This window comes from Accipiter gentilis, chromosome 1 (assembly GCF_929443795.1).
Source record: "Accipiter gentilis chromosome 1, bAccGen1.1, whole genome shotgun sequence".
In the NCBI taxonomy this organism is placed as follows: domain Eukaryota; kingdom Metazoa; phylum Chordata; class Aves; order Accipitriformes; family Accipitridae; genus Astur; species Astur gentilis.
Window position 1 is genome coordinate 29,021,288 of NC_064880.1, and position 22,774 is coordinate 29,044,061.

General features: G+C 36.0%; 1 protein-coding gene across 1 annotated transcript in view; it reads left to right on the forward strand.

The window, feature by feature from the left end:
- The window catches only part of TTN (titin), a 239,280-nt gene that overhangs the window by 114,515 nt on the left and 101,991 nt on the right, over positions 1-22,774 (forward strand). Inside the window, exons 146-173 of the mRNA XM_049802399.1 lie at positions 256-390; positions 1,037-1,120; positions 1,325-1,405; positions 2,525-2,605; positions 3,196-3,276; positions 3,618-3,737; positions 4,374-4,457; positions 4,722-4,802; positions 5,532-5,615; positions 6,209-6,313; positions 6,618-6,701; positions 7,036-7,185; positions 7,962-8,930; positions 9,038-9,121; positions 9,372-9,455; positions 10,949-11,068; positions 12,166-12,249; positions 12,506-12,616; positions 12,791-13,012; positions 13,244-13,342; positions 14,316-14,399; positions 14,876-14,971; positions 15,537-15,611; positions 16,545-16,625; positions 17,810-17,914; positions 18,412-18,489; positions 18,871-18,924; positions 19,127-19,210. Of these exons, the coding sequence (XP_049658356.1) occupies positions 256-390; positions 1,037-1,120; positions 1,325-1,405; positions 2,525-2,605; positions 3,196-3,276; positions 3,618-3,737; positions 4,374-4,457; positions 4,722-4,802; positions 5,532-5,615; positions 6,209-6,313; positions 6,618-6,701; positions 7,036-7,185; positions 7,962-8,930; positions 9,038-9,121; positions 9,372-9,455; positions 10,949-11,068; positions 12,166-12,249; positions 12,506-12,616; positions 12,791-13,012; positions 13,244-13,342; positions 14,316-14,399; positions 14,876-14,971; positions 15,537-15,611; positions 16,545-16,625; positions 17,810-17,914; positions 18,412-18,489; positions 18,871-18,924; positions 19,127-19,210 (3,600 nt within the window). The remainder of the gene's footprint in view (positions 1-255; positions 391-1,036; positions 1,121-1,324; positions 1,406-2,524; positions 2,606-3,195; positions 3,277-3,617; positions 3,738-4,373; positions 4,458-4,721; positions 4,803-5,531; positions 5,616-6,208; positions 6,314-6,617; positions 6,702-7,035; positions 7,186-7,961; positions 8,931-9,037; positions 9,122-9,371; positions 9,456-10,948; positions 11,069-12,165; positions 12,250-12,505; positions 12,617-12,790; positions 13,013-13,243; positions 13,343-14,315; positions 14,400-14,875; positions 14,972-15,536; positions 15,612-16,544; positions 16,626-17,809; positions 17,915-18,411; positions 18,490-18,870; positions 18,925-19,126; positions 19,211-22,774) is intronic.

Here is a 22,774-nt window from a genome sequence, read left to right on the forward strand (position 1 = left end):
GAAGTAATAAGGCAACAGTTAGTAAGATAAAACCATTAAAGCTGTTACACATATCAGAAGGAAAAACATGATGATACAGTGGGAAAAGAAATGGCTTATGCTGTTTGAGAGCAGAAACTATAAATTTCTTCACATAATGAATTGTTCCAACAAGACGTGTAGAACTCTATATTTCATTCTCAAAAAGGCACAGTATTTGGGACCTTAAGAGAACTTAGTTTTCTGGGTTTATTTATTTATATTGAATTTTAAAAGTTGAAAATTATTTTGAGGTTACTAAAAGAAAGCTAATTAATATCTTTGAAGTTCCTGAGTTTCATAAGAGAGCTGTCCTTGAAGATAAAGTACCCACCGTTATTCCTAGAGAAGAGGAACCTCCTTTGTATGAAGGTACATCAGTGACACCTCTACCAAGCAATAAATTGCAGAGAGTATATCCATTCATGTTCTAGATTGTTCTGTAAAATATGAGACATTTTCAATTATTTTTTTAATTATTTAAAAGCAACTTCCATCCATGTCTTTGAGACCCTCTCTCCCCCCAAATTTGGTTATAATTTAGCATTTTTAAAGTGTTCTTTTCTTCTCTAATAATGGGAGAAAGAAACATAAATAAGAGAGAAACTAAGTTTCTGGTCCAGGAAAGCACTTTAGCCACATTTGACCAAAGAAATGAACTTAAGTAGACACTGGTTTAAGAGCCATCCTGAGTAACAATTAATTTTTGAGCTGGGATATAGGTGGTTAATGCCAGATGAGGACATGAAATTCAGTTACAATTTCTATCTAATACACAGAAATAAGTAACTAGAAAACAAAATTAACTATTTCTGTAACCTTGTATTTTACTATTTGGGAATGGTCATTTCTAGCAATAGTAGGTAAATGATTAGGCTGAAATGAGATACTTAAATAATTTATGTTTAAACAGCTCTTTGTCCATATACATGTCTGCATTTTTGCATTATAAGCTGTCTTTCTAATCTTGTCTTGTAAATAATATTAAAATATGTAAAATAAACTAATATCTTTAAAGAGCCTGAAGTTTACGGAGAAGTTCCAACAGAAGAAAAAGTCCCTGTTATTATTCCTAGTGAACCAGAAGCTCCAGCAGCTAAAGGTACACCTATTATTCAAGCAATCTATAAATCAACACGTTCCCTACAAATTAGTTACTCACCTTCATCATTCTACCCATGTGCTAATCTGTTATTTAATGTGTTCATTCTAACATTTCCTTAGATGCTATGTGTCTGTCATTGCTTCTTTGTTACCTACATTTTGTATATTGTAATGTTCTTTAAAAAATGTAATATCTTTGAAGTACCTGCAGTAACAAAGAAAACTGTCCCACTGAAGAAAATACCTGTTGCTGTACCTACAGAAGAAGCTCCTCCAGCTAAAGGTACATGACCTCCAAATGGATTTTCTCTAGCCTCTTTCAAAAGTGAAGTACCAAGTGAGAAACCCAACATGCTTGTTTTTCTTGAACAACACGACCAGCTGCTATACATGCTGTTTTCTTCCATTTGATCCCTTGTTGCCAGAGTAAATTTTGTCTGTTGGTTTGTCTGGTTTTATCTTAGAAAAAGAACATGCATGCAGGGAAATCAGACACTAAAAACATAATCATTTTGTAACCATTTACAAAGAATTGAAAAAATATTTCAGCATCTTTCTTCATATGTTAAACTAATGAACAGTTATTAAGACAGAATAATTAATCTTTCAGGAAAACAAATTCAAGGAACTTTTTATATATGTTCTTATATTTGTTTTGTGTTAGCAGCTGCTCAAACAGATTGATACATTCTGCATCAAGAATTTAAAGTTTAAAAAGACAAAATTAGAAAATTACAAAGAAATTTAGTAGACAGGAAATTCATAGCAGGGCCAGCGATTAGCCTTATATTTTTTTGACTTCTTGTCTTATGTTCTATTTCCCAAAATACTTTCTCTGACAATATATTAAAAAAAAAAATCTAGAAGGTTGCGACAGAAGATTGTTTACAGAAGCACTCTTTGCAGTCATGTCAGGGACTTTAATAAATTCAAGATTAAAGTAAGACTTTAAATGAGGACAAAATACAAAGCCACAAAAATTTCTTCATAGAAACATAGTTTTGTAATAAAATTCCAGAGCTGAAGAACTCTATAGATGTATGAAACATAATATTTAGTTAATTTAGTTATTTAGTTAAGCACTGGAGTTTTGCCTTGCTTTTATTGGTAATTTTGAAATTAAAAAATAATAAAAACTTTTAAAATTTCCAAAATTCCTTAAGATTGTTTGATAAGAAAAAAAAGAGCCTAACTACTATCTTTTCAGAGAAGAGCAAATTCAGACCTGTAAGTGCTAGGAGTTAGAAAAACAGTGAACTCCAGAAAGTGAAGTTGTTGAGTTGTATTCACAGGTTAATACCATATATTTTCATATTGTTCTAGTAGAAATTTTTATTGTTTTACAAAACTGTACTACTTATTTCCCAGTGCAAATTTCTAAAATAAACCCATATTTTTTAAGTTCCTGAAGTACCAAAGAAAGCTGTTCGCAAAGAAAAAATACCTCCTGCTCTACCTAAAGAAGAAGCTTCACACCTTAAAGGTACAAGAAATTTTGAGTGGGATTTGAAGGATAAAAAATATTTTTTTCATATATAAATCTTCAACTATTTTGAGCACATTCTGTCTACCATAAACTAGAGTTTAGTTAGCAGCTTTGGTTAGCTGCAACAGTATAAAATTAATTGAAAGAAAATAAAAATTATATAACCTGTAATTGTTGTTAAGGGGAAAATTAGCTTTATGTGAAAAAGAAACAATTGCACGTGACCCTACTACTTGAGATCAGTCCAGGGTAGGGGAAATGAAAAAAAAAAAGAAAAAAAGAAAAAAAAGTTATAGAGCTTAGATAGACAGAGCCTATCTCTTTGCACTCAGTTGAAGTAGCTCAGTTTAGGACATATCACACATCTTTCTTCTGGCAAGTTGCAGAGGTCAGATCAGGGTAGAGTATGAGATTTTTTTCTTCCCTCATTTCAAAGAATCCTAATTTTGAGAGTTGATATAAAATAGACCTGTGTATCTTAAGATAAGCTTGAATATTTGATTCTATTTGTTCTTTATCTTTCACATTGTCTTGTTTTCTGAAGATATTCTAAGTTAATTTAAGTATTTAAACTAATATCTTTCAAGTACATGAAGTTTATGAGGAGATGCACATAGAAGAAGAAATTTCTACTGTTTATAGAAAAGAGGAGGCTCCAGCACCTAGAGGTATACATCTTCTTCATCATCTCTTCCTGCAGTTTGCAAAATCATGAACTCCAAGAAAATTAAATTATTCATGCTCACGGTTTAGTTCTTGTTCAATGTAATTAATATTTGTGTTCATTCTTTTAGTACCTTACTTACATTACAAATGGGATTTTTTAATGACTTGTCTTTCTATTCTCTAAGGTACTTTGATAGCCTAATAGAACTGAAGTCTTTTGCTGATAACATCTTTTCTGTTTCTTACATTGTTTCTGATTTAATAAGTCATGGTCGACTTGTGTCAGATTTGTGGCATTTATGTTGTATATGTCCCTTTTCCTGTTTCTCAACTTGTCTTTAAGTCATAAAATTAAAATTAAAATCAGTAAATATCTTTCAAGTGCCTGAATTGCCCAAGAAAATTGTTCCTGAAGAGAAACCTGTCCCTCTGCCTAAAAAGCCAGAAGCACCACCTGCCAAAGGTATACGTCAACATATACTTTCCTTCTCCTTTTTCTTCCAAGTTTCTTCTGCCCCTTGTTTTGTTGTTGTCAAGTAATTAAAAATTAATTGAGTTTGTTTCTTCTACCCAAGAGTAATCCATTGTGACGGCACAAAAATTATATCAGAAACTAGTCAAAGAGACTAAAAATAACAAAAACTCTAGCTGAGTCAACATGCAGTGAGATCTACAGAACAAACATTTTAACTTCATGGGTGTTTATAGGTACTGTAAACAGCCTCAGAAATTCTATCAATACTCAAGCAAGAAGTATATACACTTACTCTTTCACATTGCTCATGTTAAACTTAGAGATCAATTGATTTAATTTTGAATGGAAATAGCATTAGGCAGAGAAACCAGTTGTAACAATTCATTCATATATTTTAGAAGTCTGTCTGAACTAGCAGTATGTGGGGCATGTCACCACTGCATGACAAAAGATCCTCAGCAAAGTCACTTCAAACTTATTTGCCAGAGGGATAGAACCACAGAGGCTTTTCAGGACATGTAACTGTTGTCAGAGTATCCGTATACATCTACCTGTTTTGTGTTATTTCTCTGTATTGCATGTTTTATTTTTGTAATTCTTAAAAGTACACTAATATCTTTAAAGTGTCCAAAGTACCTAAGAAATCTGTCTTAAAAGAGAAAGTAAATGTTGCTGTACCTAAAAAGCCAAGAGTAACACCACCTAAAGGTTGTATGTCAATAATGGTGACTCTCTGAGGAGATTTCTCTTTGTCTTGGGCAGTAGGGTTTACAGTAAAAGAAAAAAATTACCCTTTATTTGTCATTTATAAAAAAATCCTAGTAGTATGTAATAGTATACAAGATTTTTTTGGATGACATATCTATTTTATATCTGATCTTTCTCATATGCTTCTTGTGAGACTCTTCTTAATAATTTATATATTTTTAAATGCCTTAAATATAACAAAAATGAATGCTGGTTTTTTTAAAGTGCCAGAGGTGCCCAAGAAAATTCCAGAAGAGAAAGTACCCATTGCTGTGCCTAAAAAACCAGAACCAACACCAGCCAAAGGTATGTTGCTCTACAGATAACTACAATTTGGAAGAGAAAAAACCCTCTGCCTTGATTGTGCACATTAGTTTTTTGATTGTTTGTGTTGTCCTATTACTTTTATTTTCTGTGCCCACAGTTCTATATATGCTACTGTTCTGAAAATTCATCTTTTTGAATCATAGCTGTAATCATTGTACCAGTGTGTTAGAAATACTGTTGTGGCTGGGTGGAGATGAGACTGATACTTGAGAACCACAACAGAAATCTTAAAGAGGAAACAGGGCTTCTGTGATCTGAAATTCTCCCAACTGACAGTGAAAAAATAGCCCCAAAAGAGAATTTAATAATTTCAAAGTATAGAATAAGTGATACAGATATCTAACACAGGAGAAACACCACCACCACCACCCCACCCCCCCATGCATAGATGAAAAATTGATACCAAGCAGTCATTGTGCACAGAAGAAAGTGACAAGGAATACAGAATGGACAATGGCAGCCTTAGTCAAATGGAGATTCAGGAGGTGGTTGAATAAAATGGAAAAATAATGTAATGTAGAAGAAGAAAGTCCAAAAGACTCAGAGGTGTTTCCTCAGACTTTACAAGGACATAAAAGAAACTTAAGTCAATAAACGTGTCAAATCAATGGCCTCATTAAGAACCTCCCTACTTTGCAATTTCTACTGAAAAGCTTTGAACATAGCTGTAAAATTTTGTATAACTGAAAATAATCTCTTTCCTTAAAGTGCCTGAAGCACCCAAGAAAGTAGTTGTAGAAGAGAAAATCAAAGTTGCTGTGCCTAAAAAGCCAGAAGTACCACCAGCTAAAGGTACTTGTCATTAATAAAAGCATGCCAATAATCTGTCTCACTTTGATAAGACCTTTTTGATAGTATTTCTCCACCTTTCTATCTCATAAATTGTGATTTTTTTATTTCATTTTTTGGGAGCAGCCTCTTTACTCCTCTCAAATGACTCAATCAAGATTGAGAGCAAAATGTCTATTTGGTAAAGGGTATTACGTTTAATTGATGTTACCTGGTGTCCTTTTGTTTGTTTCTTTTTCCACTGTAATGCTATTTAAATTTCTTTAAATTCTTAGTATTATCATAATTATTAAAGTGCCAGAAGTGCGCAAGAATGTCCCAGATGAGAAAATACCAGTTGTGGAGCCTAAAAAAACAGTAGTTCCATCAGCTAAAGGCACTATGACAAAATTAACGGAATCAAAACCATCACTTTTTTATTGTTTTAACACTAGAGAAGACAGTACCCAAGACCTCTGTTAGAATTTTCTTCTGTTGTCAAAGGTTTTTCAAGTGAACAAATGTGTTGTGTGAAAAAAAATAGATATTGGTGATTAGTGTTCTCACTAATAGTATTCTTCTGTTATGCTTTAATGTTGTTTATGAAATTCTTATAGTAAAAGTTATTAATATTTTTCAAGTGCCTGAGGTACCAAAGAAAGTGGTCCCAGAAGAGGTTTCAGTTAAAGTACCAAAGAAACCAGAACCTCCACCAACTAAAGGTAACTGCTGTACACAAGTAGTGAAAGAAAAATCTTTCATTGTCTAAGGTACCATTTTAACATATTGGTAAATTACTTTTACTCTAAATGTTCTATAAAATATTTTTTTTGTTTAAATTGTAGTTTATGCATCTGTACCTCAATGAGACATCAGAGAGAATTTTCTGTAGGCAAATAAAAATTGATATTCACATCCAAAACCACAGATGCTTCTGATGTCCAAGTTTTACTTTTTCTTAGTGTCTTAATGCTGCAGACATATGTTTGAATTTCAAACAAATAAAATTAATTACTTTCTTTAAAGTGCCTGAGGTGCCCAAGAAAGTGGTTTCTGAAGAAAAAGTACATATTGAAGTTCCTAAAAAACCAGAAATTCCACCACCTAAAGGTACATGTTCAATACTGATAAAATTGCACAGAAATGTTAATTTGTTTCTCTAAATATTATTTTTTTTTTAAGTTTGTGTCATCCTCTTTTTTTATATTCTAATATCTATAAATGTTACAGATTGTGTTGTCTTCTTCACTTGTGAATAGCTCCTAGTAAGCAACAGTGGCTATTAATGGTGTGCATCAAGCAATATGAAAAACCCAGAGATTATTTATAAAGTTGGGGGGGAGGTTCTGGTGTTGTTTGATAATTTTCACCTTGGAGCTATTGTCATCTTTTTAATTCCTATTCTTCAAATTCCTGAAAGTAAAACAAATAAATATCTTTAAAGAACCTGAGGTGCCAAAGAAAGTTGCTCCAGAAAAGAAAATACCTGTGCATAAAATACCAGAACCTGAGGTTGTGCCTAAAGAACCAGAACCTGTGGTTGTCCCAGAACCAGAGGCTGCACCTGAAGAACCAGAACCTCTACCAGAGAAAGGTAAATCTCAACATTAATAAAATAACAAAAGCAATATTTTTTTTCTCTTTTCTTTAACACTGTGGTTTTCCAGGCCTTCTCTTTTCTGAGATTCTAAATTACACTTGCTCTACATATCTGCATATGTGTGTGAAACATGCATACGTGGGTCTTTTTGAAGAATAGTGACAAATCTTGGATGTCTGAACTGCCTGTATTTTATACTTCAATTCTTCTTACTGTTTTGGATTATTCTTACTATTTAACCCACTTGGGTTCATGAAAAAAACCCACAACAAATACCTTTAAAGTGATAATATAGAAGAAAAAAAAGTACCTATTCTAGTAGCTAAGAGCAGAAGATATCAATGTAATTGAAATACCAGAAGTTCCACCAAGAAAAACTAGATGCCATCACTGCTAATTCTTGAAAGAATCTTCAGCTTATTACCTGCAATGTTATTAATATCTTTTGTCCTGTCCATTCTGTTTATAATTATCATGGATTTTACTTACATTTTCAGTTATACTATCAGTGCACATGTGCACTTGCATATGGGGGCATGAGGCTTGGTGCAGGGGGGAGGGTGGTGGGTGTGTACATTTGAGAGAAAAGGGAGAAAAGCCAAAATGCGATATATTCATCATTAAAAAGGCCAACATAAATGATCGATACCTGATATGTTTTTAATGTTTTCATTACAATTGTGGTTTTATGTGTTATGATTCACTTAAATTTGGTGTGATTGTCAGTGCAGTTGTTAAATTTAGAACTAATATCTTTTATGTACATAAAGTGGCCAAGACAACTTTCCCAGGAAAGAAAGTACCTGTTCCAGTTTCCCGAAAACCAAAGCCCATTGCAGGACCCCCAAAACCAAAGCCTCAAGAGGCAGAACCTCCAGAACCGGAACCTGCTAGCGTGGCCCGAAAACAAAAGCCTGTTGTAGCACCCCAAAAACTAGAGCCTGTTGTGGCATCTGAGGAGCCTGAGATTGTTTGGGCACCCCAAAAACCAGAAGCTGTTGTGGCATCCCAAAAACCAGAGCGTGTTGTGATGCCTGAGAAACCAGAGTATGTTGTGGTACCTGAGGAACCCAAGCCTGATGGGGCACCCCAAAAACTAAAGCATGGTGTGGTGCCCCCAAAGCAAAAGCCTGTTACGGAACTCCGAAAACCAGAGCATGTTGTTGTGCCTGAGAAACAAGAGTTTGTTGTGATACCTGAGGAACCCAAGCTTGATGTGCCACCCCAAAAGCTAAAGCATGGTGTGATGCCCTCCAAACAAAAGCCTGTTGTGGAGCCCCCAAAACCAGAGCCGTTCATGGCCCCTGAGGAAACTGAGCTCACTGTGGCACCTGAGGAATCAGAGACAGTTGCATCAACCCAAAAATCAGAGCACGTTGTGTTGCCCCCCAAAACAAAACCTTTTGTACCACTCCAAAAAACAGAGCTTGTTGTAGCACCTGAAGAAACAGAGTTTGTTGCAGGTTTCCAAAAATCAATGCCTATTGCAGTGTCGAGAAAATCAAAGCCTGTTGTGGCACCCTGCAAGCCAGAACCTGCTGTGGTGCCTGAGGAACCAGAACCAATTTTAGCACCCCGAAAACTAGCGCCTTCTGCAGCACTTCAAAAACCAAAGCCTGAAGTGGCACCCAAAGAACCAGAGCCTGTTTGGGCACCTGAGGAACCACCACCATCCGAGCTGGCCAAAAAGCAAGAGAGTGTTGCTATACTTAAAAAGCAAGCTGCTCCACAGTCTAAAGGTATCTCTTCTGAACAGGATCTCTTTTCCTTCTCTTGAGTATACTATGTTTCACTGTTCGTTTTAAAGCTTAATATACATAACTAAAAGATACTAATATCTTTAAAGAGCCTGCAACGCCCGAAAAGGCTGTCCCAGAAGAGAAAATTCCTGTAGCTGTTCCTGAAAAACCACAACCTCCATCAGCCAGAGGTACATGTTAACATGAATACATGATAAACATACCTAACCTTCTTCTCTTAAGTATTATCTTAACCTCTTTTGTTCTGTCTGTCATTTAGAATCTGAGATTTTAAATGATGCTTGCTAAACAAATCACAGAGTATGAGTGCGTGCCAAATTGTTGCTTCAGAACATTTCTGTTGTCCTCTGTGTTTCAGTCTCTGTACTTATATTCAGTTGTATTGTAACTGTAAAATTAAATGCACTAATATCTTTGAAGTGCCTGAGATGCCTGAGAGGACTGTACCAGAGGAGAAAGTGCCCATTACTGTACCTAAAAAACCAGGAGCTCCACTTGCTAAAGGTACATGCCACTGTGATTATCATCCTAAGGAAGGGCTGTGTTTTTTTTAAAATTAATCTCATTTTAAATTGATCTTTCACTGTATACTCTGATATCTAAAATGTCAGAGATGTACCAAATATGAATTGCTGTGCAGGGGCATCAAATGTTTCCTCAACTAAAACCATCCAAACTTTTGTTGTATGCTTTTTTTGGCATATTCAAAAAGTTCAGGAGGTAAGATCTAATTTCTTAAGTGATAGCAATAAATCAAGCAGGTATGATGAACTTCTGTTTACCGAGAAATGCCAGAACTTTATGGATGCTAGCAAGAGAATGAATGCATAAACTGTTGTTCACATTATTACTAGGGATGGTTTAGTACATGGTTTAGTGGGACTTGGCAATATAAGGTTTATGGTTGGACTCAATGATCTTAAAGGTCTTTTCCAACCCAAATGATTCTATGATTCTGTGAGAAAGGACAAAATAAGCAGAAAGTGAAGGTTTCAGCACAGAGTAGCAGTTTCTGTACATAGAGAAAAAGAATTACAAATAGCTGTATGTGCCTGTGTTACCATGGGTAGCATCATGGAGCAGAATCTTTTCTTTAAACTGTTAATTATAATTTGCCTGTATTTTGGTCATATGTCAACATTGTCCACTCTGTGATTTGCAAAGATGTTACATGATATGAATAGCACCAAAGAGCTGTAAAATTCCTGTGAATGCCTAATTCAATGAACCTTGTAAGAGGCATTTATTTTCTCAGATTAATCACAATGAGAAACTTTATAACTGAAATACTAAAAAATTAATTACGATACTCTAAAACTGTACACACCATAGATTGATGCAGTGCTGCACCATTTCATGTCCTTTAGAAAGTCCAGAGCACTGGGCAGAAAAGTAAACATTCCTTCTGATACCAGATTCTCTCCACCTGAAATACAATGACATTCCTCAAGTGAACTGCCACCTCACAGTGATGATGTTTAAGGATTTAAATCTTTTAAATTAGTTTAGCAGGAAATAGTAATAAGCAGCATCTAGTGATTAGAATGGAAGCCAGAGCTGTTACAGGAAAGAATGTGCAAAGCTAAAAAAGAGAAGCATACAAAAACAGAAACAGAAAGGTGAAGTCAACTAGAAGGATAAAAATAGTGATAATATCCAAGTGACAAGAAAAAGACAACAGTGACTGCCAAAACCAGGACAGAACACAGAGTCATGAAAGATACGTGACTGGTGCTCAAATACAGAGGGATTCCATAAATAAGTCTCTAATCAGCTGTTAGAAAGAGGTCATAGGTTTTCTACATTTCCACCTTGACTCAGAAACAGAAAGTAAACACACAGAATTCCCATCTCCTGTGTGACGTAACTGATACCCCGACCATTCCATGTGCTTGAAGCAAAGCATAACTGATGACTGAAGGTAATGACAGCGCTTTCTCAAAGAAGACTGCGTGCGTGTATTATTGATTGTCTTATTGTTTCTTATACATCTGTAGTGCCCACAAAACTAAAATATACTAATATCTTTGAAGTGCTCAAGGCGCCCAAGAAAGGTGTTCTGGAAGAGCCCTTGCCTGTAGCTGTGCCAAAAAAGCCAGAACCTGGACCAGTTCGAGGTACCTGTTGCCCTGTGCATCAGCCTGAATGAGGCTGTTTCTTACTGTCCTACGTGTTACTTCTGATGTCTGTTACGCTGTCCATTTGCGATTACCTGAAATGTCTACGTTGTGTGCTATGTATCGGTTAGGAATTCAACTATCTAGGGTTTTGCATAAGCAACCCAAATGATATTTTGAATTTATGGATTTGTTTTCATACTCTGAATCAGCAGATACTGAAATGCCGTATTTTAAAACTTGATCATAAGTTTTTTCAGATTGCTGACCAATTACGTTATCTTAAATTGACACAGTGAATGTCTCCACGATTCTTTTGACAGTCTCAGTTAGTGTATATGATAGACATGAGTTTTTCAAAAGGAAAAACCAGTTTTCACTCAGAAACGCACGTATGAGGGCAGTAAGAAGAAGTGACAGCATATCAAGCGTTTAAAGAAAATGCTGGTAATATTGAGTAGATAATGAAAAAGAAATGGCTATAAAATCTGGTGAACCATACGGGCTGTGGAAGTTGCCACAGTGAAATGAAAATTGAGGCGAGAGCGCTACTCAGGACAAGAAAATAAGCCAATAAAAAGAAAAGCATAAACAAAGAATGGAAATGGAGAAGGACAGAAACAGGGACAAAGGTGAAATACCGGGTTCCTCACCCTGTCACTGCCCACACTGCTGCATGCAAAACACTGGCAGATTTACGCGGAATGGCAACAGATGAGATATGCGCTGAGGTTGCTCCCGGGGAAGAGTCAGGTCACAGCGGGGCTGAGAATGACACTCTCTCCTCCCCAGGGCGAGGAAGGCTCCTGAGTACAGAGCGGGGTACCCTAATTCACACCTCACCCTCGAGCTGTAGCTCAACATAGCCAACGGTTTTCTCACAGAACCTACCTGACATCACCACTCTGTGCTTGTGCTCGTGCTTGTGCCTGTGCCCGTGTGCGGTTTTGTGCGTATGTGACTCAGTGAGTGAGAGAGGCACGGGTCAATACCGTGAGACCAGTTTGGCTACTTTCATGAATGCATCTCTAGTTTACATTTCATTGTTCATCTTCCTGTTTATTGTATGAAACTGACGGTTACTAATATCTTTGAAGCACCTGAGGTGCCCAGGAAGGCTACTCGCGAGGAAAAAGTACCCGTGGCCATTGCCAAAGCACCAGAGGTTCCAGCACCCAGAGGTACCTGTCTTCACGGATAACTTAACAAAGATACTTAATCATCTTCTCTTAAGCGTTGTCCTACCCTCTCTTGGCCTGTCTCTGTTTCCAAACTGAGACGCTCAAGGCTGTGCACGCCGGGTAATCGGTGCTGCACGTGTGTGTGAGGTTTTGAGCTGGCCGTTGTGAAGTTGTGTGTCTGTGTTGCCCTGGGTTTTGTTCCTGCTTGGCACGTGTTTTCACCAATGTAAAATGAAACGCACTAATATCTTTGAAGTGCCTGAGATGCCCGCGGCAGAGGTCCCGGAAGAGGAAGAGGAGGAGGAAGCACCAGAAGAGGCGGCACCAGTTGCTGAGCCTGGAGAGCCAGAAGCTCCTCCAGCTCAAGGTACACAGTGGTGTTCTGAAAGAGCCTGCCGTGCCCTCCGGGTTGCTGCAGCACTGAGTGCCCTTTGCCCCTCTGCACTCTGTGGGGAGGGGTGAGAGCGGCATTGGGTCATGTTGTGTCTGTATGTGCCTGGCCTTGAGCTTGGTCAAGTAAAAGGAACTAATGTCTTTAAAGTGCCCGAGGTGGCTGAGGAGGAAGAGCACGAAGAGGAGGTGCCAGTGATCGTTCCCCCAGAGCCTGTGGCTGTGCCCAAGAAGCCAGTGGCTGTGCCCAAGAAGCCTGTGGCTGTGCCAAAGAAGCCTGTGGCTGTGCCAAAGAAACCAGAGCCTGTGGCTGTGCCAAAAATACCAGAGCCTGTGCCTGTTCTTAAAAAACATAAACTTCCTTCAATTAAAGGTACATACATCAGTGACTGAGCTTCTCCTTTTCTCTATTCTCTGAATAATTTTTCCCTTCTTTCACTGATGTATGCAGTGCTTAGGTATCTGAGGGAATAATCTGTCACTTAACATTTTGTTCTTCATGTTTTGAATGCCTTACTCTTTTTATTCATTGCACTTTTTACTATTGTACATAGATATGTATCTTAATGTTCACAAAAATGAAAATCTACTAATATCTTTAAAGCACCTGGAGTGCCAGAGACAACTGTCCCAGAAGAGAAACTGCCCCTTACCACACCTAAAAAGCCAGAATTTAGAAAACCAGAGCCTCCTGCAACCAAAGGTATATATTGCCAGGAGGCATCTCCTGAGAAGAAATGTTTTCTATTTTCTTTGTTCATAACTGAGTCTATAAAATGTATCAGTTGTATGTAGACTACCTTGGGAAAGACTGTTTGGAGCATAGTCTGTCATGGTTGTGGACATTGTTACTGTGATTTTCTGTGTGCTAAGTGTCTTTGTCTTTTTTATGTTTCATATGTACATTTATATGCATGTAAATAAAAGGAATTAATATTTTTTAAAGTGCCTGAGGTGCCCAAGAAACCTGTCCCAGAGGAGAAAGTACCTGTTGCTGTCCCTAAAATACCTGAACCACTACCAAGTGAAGGTATATACCATCATAGCTATTACTGTAAGGACAATCCTTTGGCCTGTTCTTCCAAACATAAGCTTTAAAATAGATGTCTTTTTTTTCCCCATTGTAATGTCTGTAAATTGTTCACTTCATATTTTGGATGATACTAGTCTATGTTTCTTGTATTTACTGTTACATTTTCATATTTGGAAGCAAAATAACACTTTCAAAACTAAATATTTTCAAGTGACTTATGCTCCTACACAGGGTATTCCTAGCAAAGTCTGTCTCTCTTTAAGATAATAATCAATTCTCACTAAATTTGAGTCTCTTAAAACCTAGTATTTATATTGCTATTATAATCCTAAATGAATTGAGAGCATTGAAGGTTTTATTCTTTCCAGTTACATCATCCACAAATTTAATGTTTAGTTTATATTGTATACCTAAAAAATACTATCCTTCACACAACCCTGATTCATTCTTACAGAGAAAAAGAGTAGTTTTTCAAAAGCTTGCATTAACTGCTGAGGTAACAGATGCTGAGTGATTACTTACCCTCATGTGTATTTGTCTGTGTCTATTGGATTAGCTTTCTTTTTAGTGATATCTACATAATTGTTCATGTGAAACAATCTTATCTTTGGAAACTTACACCAGTTGTCAATATTCTTTAAAGAATACGAAATCATAAAGGAGATTGAGCCTGAAGAAGCAGAAGAAATTCCAGTTGCAGAAGTAGAAGAAGCTTTACCAGTTGAAGGTATATAAAGTACCTACTTAGAGGCTGCCAGACACCTTTCTTTCATTACTGTGCAGTTTTTTCTTGCTCTGTCACTCTCTGCACATGTACCTGTACATTGTACGTCTCTGTGTAATTCTTCCTGTGTTATTATGTTTTGGAAATGAGTTCTGATCTCTTAATTCTAAGTACAACATACATATATTTTAAAAGCTTTCACTTTTTGTTTCTTGTCAACAATAGTCTTCCCATCATTTGGTTTGCTACATTTGTTCTCATGTTATTAACATTCTTTTTAAGTCAGCTTGGATATTTGTATTGTGTGCATGCTACAAAGCAATAGCCTTAGGCTCTTTCATACTCCCATTTAATTCAATGAGATTTTTGCACTGGCTTCATTGAAAGTGGAAAATTACCATATTTCCATTTGTACATTACTCTTCACATAACTACTGGGGTAGTAAATTTATACTAAATCTACCTAACGTTATTTAAAGCACCGGAACCTGAGAAGAAGATCCCTGAAAAGCGAAAACCACAACATCTTCCACCACCAACAGAAGATATTAAATTGGCAAAAGAACTACTTAAAGGTATAATCTCTGAAGTCACAATTAACAGTGGGAAATCAAACATATAATCCTTTTAAATTATACTGATGAATCTTGAAAAGCATGCTTTTAAACATAGCAATTTGGGCCTTTTTTTTTTTTCTTTTCTAATTTACTATGGCTCTAACGGTGCGCCTTACTAATGCTCAGTCCCTTACAATTTTTTTTACCAGTATTATGCCAAGTCAGTTTACATGGGTTCTTTTCAACAGTTATGAGGAAAAAAAAAAATAAATCTTAACCAAGTTAACACATTCTTCTATCTTTAACACAATTCTTCTATCTTTAACATGTTCTTAAAAATGAAAAGAATCCCCAGAAATAATTTGCTGGTGTTACTATATGAACATGGGTTTCAGATCAACTGTGCTTCTTACAGATCATCTGACTTCTTCCAAACAGTTAATCAGCCAGAATCTTAGCTTTGTAGCTCTTGTCTTTTTATTACATCAGTAGTACTAAGCAGTTGTTTGCATCTTTTAGAAAGTTCTTTTCTTTTTTGAATCTAATGATGTGTGTGGTAAATTTCAAATAATTTTCTTTAAAGCTCCTGAATTAAGGAAGAAAGTTGTGACTGCAAAACCTGGTGAGCCTCCCAAACTGGAACCCCCACCTGCTAAAGGTACCTAGCTAATATAAGAATCTAACTTAAATTAAGCCTCTCCTGAGCCCGAAGTTGTAGTTCTCGGTATCATCTTCTTTCATTTGCTCAGAAATATCAAAAAGCTGTCTATGTTAGATTATGCTCAACAGTGGACTCTCCAGCTTGGACGTGTATGTTCATGTTATATTAATGTCCACTTCAGTCTTCCATCATGCAATTTATGAGATGCAAGAGGCAGAATCACAGAAGGGTGAGAGAGATTTTATAAGAAGTTTTGTCACTTGTGTAGATGCTCACTTTGATTCTCTGCTTAGGGAGAAATAAAAAATAACATACTGTTTAAATATATATAGCATTGTTCAAACCTACTTAGTTTATTATTTGCCTATAATGTAACTTATTTTTGTGAGAGGATGTTTTCCAGACATGGAGATGAATAATGAATTGAGCAAGCTGCTTTAAACGTACTCCCTTATATTTTTCATATGTACTGTAGCTTAAGACAAGCTAAGCAGCTAAGCAGTGAACATCTTTTCTTAATGCTATTCCAAGTTTAGGAATTAAACTAACTGGATCCTTATGAACATCACAGATAATTCAGATTAATAGATAATGTAACATAACCCAGTAATGAAAGAGGAAAAGGAAATAAAAATGCTACTATGATAACTCTCTGAGTACATAACTGTTATAGTTTTGTCAACCCATACTTCTCTTTTTTTTATTTGTATGAAAATTTCCTCTTCTGCATAAGCCTAAAAGACAACTGTATGTAAACAATGTAGAAGAAGTGTTAAAACTGTCAACTTCAATCTCAGCAGTTTTACCTTTTACTTTTAATAATCAGTAGTGGACCAGCATTTGATTTGTGTGTTTGGAATGGTTAGTTGTTGGTTAGCTCTTACTGCTGCTATGAATGCATAATAAAATCTGGCATAATATTCTTTCAAGTGCCTGGACTTGTAAAGAAACCTCGCAGAGTAGTTCCTGAAGTTGCTCCTCCACCAAAAGAAGAAGTTGTTTTGAAAAGAGGTACAGTAACTTGGCTCTGTTTTAAAAAACCCAGCATATTGACATTGTTCAGTATATTCCCCTAAGTAACATTGTTTTATGTGTTTGGTATGGAAAATTACATGAACAAAGTAGTACCTGATACCTGTTTCTTGGAGAAAGCATTTATAGTTGCAGGGATGAAGTGGGCATATCCTGAAAATCTTCCAGTTCCAAAAGATCTGTGGTGAAAACAGAGCAGAAGAACACTGAAAATCTGGTTCCTTATAATTCTCTTCTGTTTTCCTAATCTCTGTAAATTTTATACTAGAGTTGATAGTTTTCCACTGCCTTCAGCTTCTGGACCCCTAAATATTTTCCAGTGACAGTGTAAGTGTTATCAAAGTCACATATGTAGCATCCGTATTCTCTTTTATGGTTTTCTTAGAAGTACTGCATGGATTGCAGAACCCCATGGTACTATTGGACATCAGTCCCCTTTCCTGCAAAGTCTGGAGCCTTCTTCATGCTTAATTATTGCTTAGAAAAAGGAAGTACTAATTCCAATTCTCTTTGAAATGCCACATCAGGATGATTCATGTCTATGTACCTTGCAGCTGACTTTCAAATTTCAGGCAACATAATAAAATATAGGTATTCAGTTTTTAAGATGACAGTCTCATTAGATATCCAGATAGATGGATATCTGACAGGACAAAAATAAGTGAAATAAGTAAAATGAAAAACAGGCATTATATAAATTTGAGCTCTGCAAACATAACACTTGAAGATTCAGTCTTGTTCTCTCACAGAGGTCAATAGGAGTTTAATCCATAATCCTGCATTTTGTCCCTGAAAATCATCTGTAACTGCAGTTATTAATGCATAATTATGTATAATGAGTCATCATTTAAATATGATTAGAAATATTAGCTAAGATATAATAAATTTTATTCTATCATGGACAGTTAACATTGACATATTTCGTCTCAGATGGACTGCTGTTAATAAAAGCATCTTTTTGCTCTAGACAACTTCAAATTTTAAAAGGCTTTCAGAAGAATATCTTGAATAGCTACACAAAGTCTTCCATTTATATCGAACTATATATCTTACATTCCTGTTTCTTCATGATTGTTGATATATTTTTAATCTTTTGTCTTGTTCACTGTCTTATTCTTTTGTTCACCTGTGCTTTAAAAACTGAAATTTCTTTCCTTTTAAAGTTCTTAAAAAGAAATCAGAAGAGGAAGAACCTAAACCAGAAAAAGAACCTAAACCAGAAGTTAAGCCAGTACCGACACCAGTAGAAAAAATTAAGAAACCTGAAGGTACTAGATTACATTCAAATTTATCTGGTAAATTATAATTTAAAAAAATAATCCTACTTTTAAGTAGTATTCTCTGAAATTCAGGAATAAAAGTGAGATTTTAAAAGATCGCCTGCATTAACCTCATTGTGTAAATTAAAGCTTTGCTGAAAGCACAACCAAATTTGACATCTACATTTGGGTCTGAATTCTGCATTTTGGGATTGTTTCTCAATCTTCACTGTGTATAGAAGAGATCTTTACAAATATTTTATAATACTGATAAAAATATAACTACAGTGAAACAGTTAATCCAAGCATTTTGCAAATTTTTGCCCATTTAGTGTTCCTAATTTATTCAAATCTCACTCTTAAAATACATATTCCTAAACTTTATGAGCATCTGAAACTATTTACATCTAAAAAGAATGAAAACTTTTAAATACATTGGAGATGATAGTATTTGGGGATTCAAGGTGTTTCAATATATCCTACAAAATAAAAATAATTTTTTAAAGTCCCAGAAGTTCCTAAGAAGAAAACTGAGATACCCGTCATAAAAAAAGAGGAGAAACATGTGCCTGAACCACCTAAAGGTACAAACATGTGATGCTCTTTTTCCTTATTGCAGCAACTAAATTATATTCGTTGAGGAATATCATGCTATATTAACCTAATGCATTATTATCACCCAGTCTGTCCATGACTATTGTGTCATGATTAACCACTTTGCATTCTTCTGGATTTCTTGTTGTCTTCAATTCTTCAGTGCTTGAAAAATTCATCTTTTTTCCATTATATTTTGCTTTACAAGTGTTTATCTCAAGTTAATTTCTTGCTTTCTGGCTAAATAGAATATAAAACAATAAATTCTGTCTTAGATTAACTCTCTCTGTATTTATGCTTCTAACTTTAATGTTCAATGGGATTACAAAACATGTAAATTAACCTATTTGTAATTGTGTTTGAAATGCCAGAACCTAAGCAAGCAGCTATCCCACTTCCTGGGCCTGAACCTAAACCTGCAGTAGGTAAGAATTCTTTAGTCATGAATACCGGTGCAGCTTTTCTTGTGTGTCTAGTATTTTCCATTCAGAGATCTCTGGCTAGAAGAACATTAAACAAATGTCTCTAGTATTACTAAGACTGGACTTTCATACAATCTAAAGAACATCATAATTAAAATTATTTATTAAAACAAATATATGAGAAGTCCTATTTTTTTTTCTACAGCTCTAAAATCTCCAAAACCAGCAGCAGAACCAGCACCAGCTGTTACTACTCCAGTGACAGTCCCAGTGGTTGGAAAGAAAGCAGGTATTTATGTTTATTCTATGCTATTTATAGGATTTTTCTCTCCAAGATACCTAAATACCCTCAGGATAAAGAGAATGCATAGCTGTACAATCATATAACTTATTCATTACAGGAAGATATGAGGTCCTATTTAAGGACCTTGTTATTCTAGGAACTGTCACCTAATCTAAAAGACAAATGTCTCTGACATACCATAGACTTGAATCTGTGCTCTTGTTTCTGGATGGTGGTGTGTGTGCCTTTATTTATTGTCGTACTATGAAAATTGTGTATTCTGTTGATTCCTTGATGTTGTTTATGTCCTGATGTATGTCTTGTGAACTGCATCTTGTATTTTCTGTGTAGCAAAAGAAAGGTTACACATTTCTAAACAATTCTTGTGTTGTTTGGTTTTCTGCTTTTAATTTGTTATTGAAGTCCTGAGGAAAAGTGTCAGTGGTGTTGAAGAACTAGAGTATTGCTATTTTCATTTGATATGCTTAGGACCCCAGATCATACCCCGCTGTGAAAAAGAAGCTGTGGAGAGTCCAATTCCTCTGAAGCACTCTGAGCCTGAGGTCCACTGGTAGAGCTGATGTACATGTACATGCTGCTTGCCCATCATTCAAAGGGCCTCATGTTACAGTAGAGCTCAGATCCTGGGCACTTGAGAAGCCTAATCATGAATGTCTCTTGGCCCTTGATTCAGTGGTGTTATGCAGTGGCATAACTAACCCATTTTATATAGGTGGCCAGGTAGGCCTTAGTAAGCTGTCATTTTCTGCTGCTTTTAACCTGGGTTGGATTTAAATTGGCAAACTAATGGGACAATGCTCTGTACCATAACAGTATTTTGCTTAGGTCTTCTGTACTCTTTGTGTGTGCCATTCTTATCTTTCTTTTGTTTTGTAATTGTGTTGTAAGTTTTCTGTTGTGTGGAGAAAAAGTGTTCTGTGTTCATTTTATTTCAGGTATAGCTGGAAAGTTTGTCTTAAAATATATTGTTCCCGATGCTTATTCTTATGGATTTTAACTCTCTAAATTACCTGTGAAACCTTTGTAGCTGCAGAAAAGCCTGATGCACCATCTGTTCTAAAGCATAGAGATAAAATGCCCCCAGTGGAAGATGAAAAGCCTGAGTCAATTGTGTTAAAGAAGATTTTGGTTGAGAAACACTTACATGTAAAAGAGAGAGTAAGTCCTAAGGAGACAGTTCTGGACATTCAGACAGCAGAACCACTTGAGTTTAAAATCTCACTGGAAACAGCTGATGGAATACTGAAGCCAGAGGGAGAGGAGCAGGAGAAAGTGGCTCTTAAATACTTTATCCTGGCTCCTGAAGAAGAGGAGCCAGAAAAGGCACCTATAGTTTCAAGAAAGACTACCCTTACAGGTGAGAAAATAGAAGTTGCAATAGATCACATTACTTATGCAAAGGATGAACTACCACTACCTGATGAGGAATTGAAATGGATTTCTATAGTATCTGAACATGCAGGAAAAGATTCTGGAGAAGAAAAGGGGGATGAAATTAAATCGCTTGTTCATGGGGAAGGTGCTGTAAAGAAAGTCTCTGACAAGTTTAGTGTTCTTCATGAAGGAAAGATTCCTGTGCATAAAAAAGAAGAGGAAATTGAGTCAACTTATGTACCTAAACATATACCCAGAGAGCCATATGAGCCCAGGGACCAGAAAAGACTTCTAGGAAAAGGGAGAAATTCAAAAATCAGTTTGCAACATGAAGAATTTTCCATTAAGGATAAAACTTCATTTGTAAAGGATATCACAGAGGCAGGAATAGCTGAAACTCCTTTGCTTAGAACTGAAGAAGAGAAAGGAGTTTTTACTCTAGAGAAATCTGAAGTTCCTCTTGGAGAATCCATGAAGGAGCATGGCATACAAAATAAAATTAAATGTATTAAGAAATCTGGTACCACAGTAGCTGAAATTCCTATAGATAAGATTCTTAATAAAGAAGAAAGGAAAATGGAAATTGTTCAAGATGATGAGAAAGATGAGAGTCTGGACTTTAAATCAGCAGAACTACATTCCTTAGACCTGTCTGAGGAGACTGAAGCAGCATTGAGAAAAGATGCTGACCTAGAACACCCCACTGAAGATGAGGAGGTTCCCAGAGAAAAAGCTTACATAATCTTTAAACCATCTGTTCTTAAACCAGTAGTAGTGGAAAGGAAAGCAATAGAAGAATATTCTGCAGATGAAGAAGTTCATTATGAGGAGGGCTCAGGACAATTGTTGACTGGGAAAGCACTCCTACGTAATAAAAAAACAGGCAAAAAGTTTATATCAGAGAAGGAAGAGAAAACTACCTTCAGCACCCACTTAAAAAAAGGCAAAATTAGACAGTCAAATGCCCCTGAAAAGCTGCCTGAGGAAAAAGAAGAATTTGGTACAGTGATTACAGAAGAAGGAATGGAAGGTGAAGTTTCCATAGGAGAACATGAAAAGGCAGTAAAAGATGAAATAGTTGACAGATCTGAATCAGTAAAGAAAGTTCCCATTCAGCCACCAGGGAGTCAAGATAAAAAACAGTTTCAAGAAGTTTGTACCATTCAGGATGAATGTAAAGAAAGTCCAGCTCTCAAAAGCAGCAAAGATAAAACTGAAGAAAAGAAATATTCTTTGACTGTGGAAGAAGTGACGCTTTCAGGAAAAGAACTTCCAGTGACAGAAAGTACATCAGATGAAAAAACATCATCTAAACATAGCATTGGAAAAAGCACATCTGTTACCATGAAAAAAGAGAAGGGAAAGCTTTCAGACAAAATACCATCAGCAAAAGGAATCCCTGCAAATGGAGAAGTTACTTACTCCTCAAGCATAGGTAAGATAATAACTCCCAAGAAAGCAGAAAGAGAGAAAGAATACCAAAAATCAGAACCTGCTCACGTGACTGAGCAGGCCAGTAGACCTTCAAGTGAGAACAGGAATTTGGATGCACCTGGAGAATCACATGAAGTTCTGGATGTTCCTGCAAAGTCTCATGCAAAGCGAGGTGAGGAAGAACGCTGCCAAATTCTTCCACGAAGTGCTTGTACTATTTGCTTCAGGAGAATACCATTTGCCATTGTGATGTTTTTGTTCTTTAACACCGTTCACAACTCCATCTAGTCTGTCAGCTGGCTGTATTGGCATTCAGCCATTCTTGACGTGTTTGTTTTACCTGTCTGTGCATACATCTCTGTGATCAGCGTTCATTGTCTTAGTCTTTACACTTTTATAAGACTGCATAAATCACGTTGTATGCCATTATCTTCTCATAAAAACTCACACATTTTTTCTAGTATTCATTCTTACATCCATTGCAATAAAATCTGTCCTGCATTTCATTCATATCATTCTCCCATTAAAAGTATCTTTTATATTTCCTTTCACAAAATGATGAGAAGCAACATAGCATGGGAAATACTTTCAGAAGTCTGAGATGATTCATCACAAGTCAGGCAACTAACAGAACATCGCTCACTTGTGAGAGTATCATGTTGTCCTGAAACATGTATTTAATTTATACAACTTATATTTTTGTTGTCTTCACTAGTAAAAGTGTGTGCTTTTTCTAAAAAA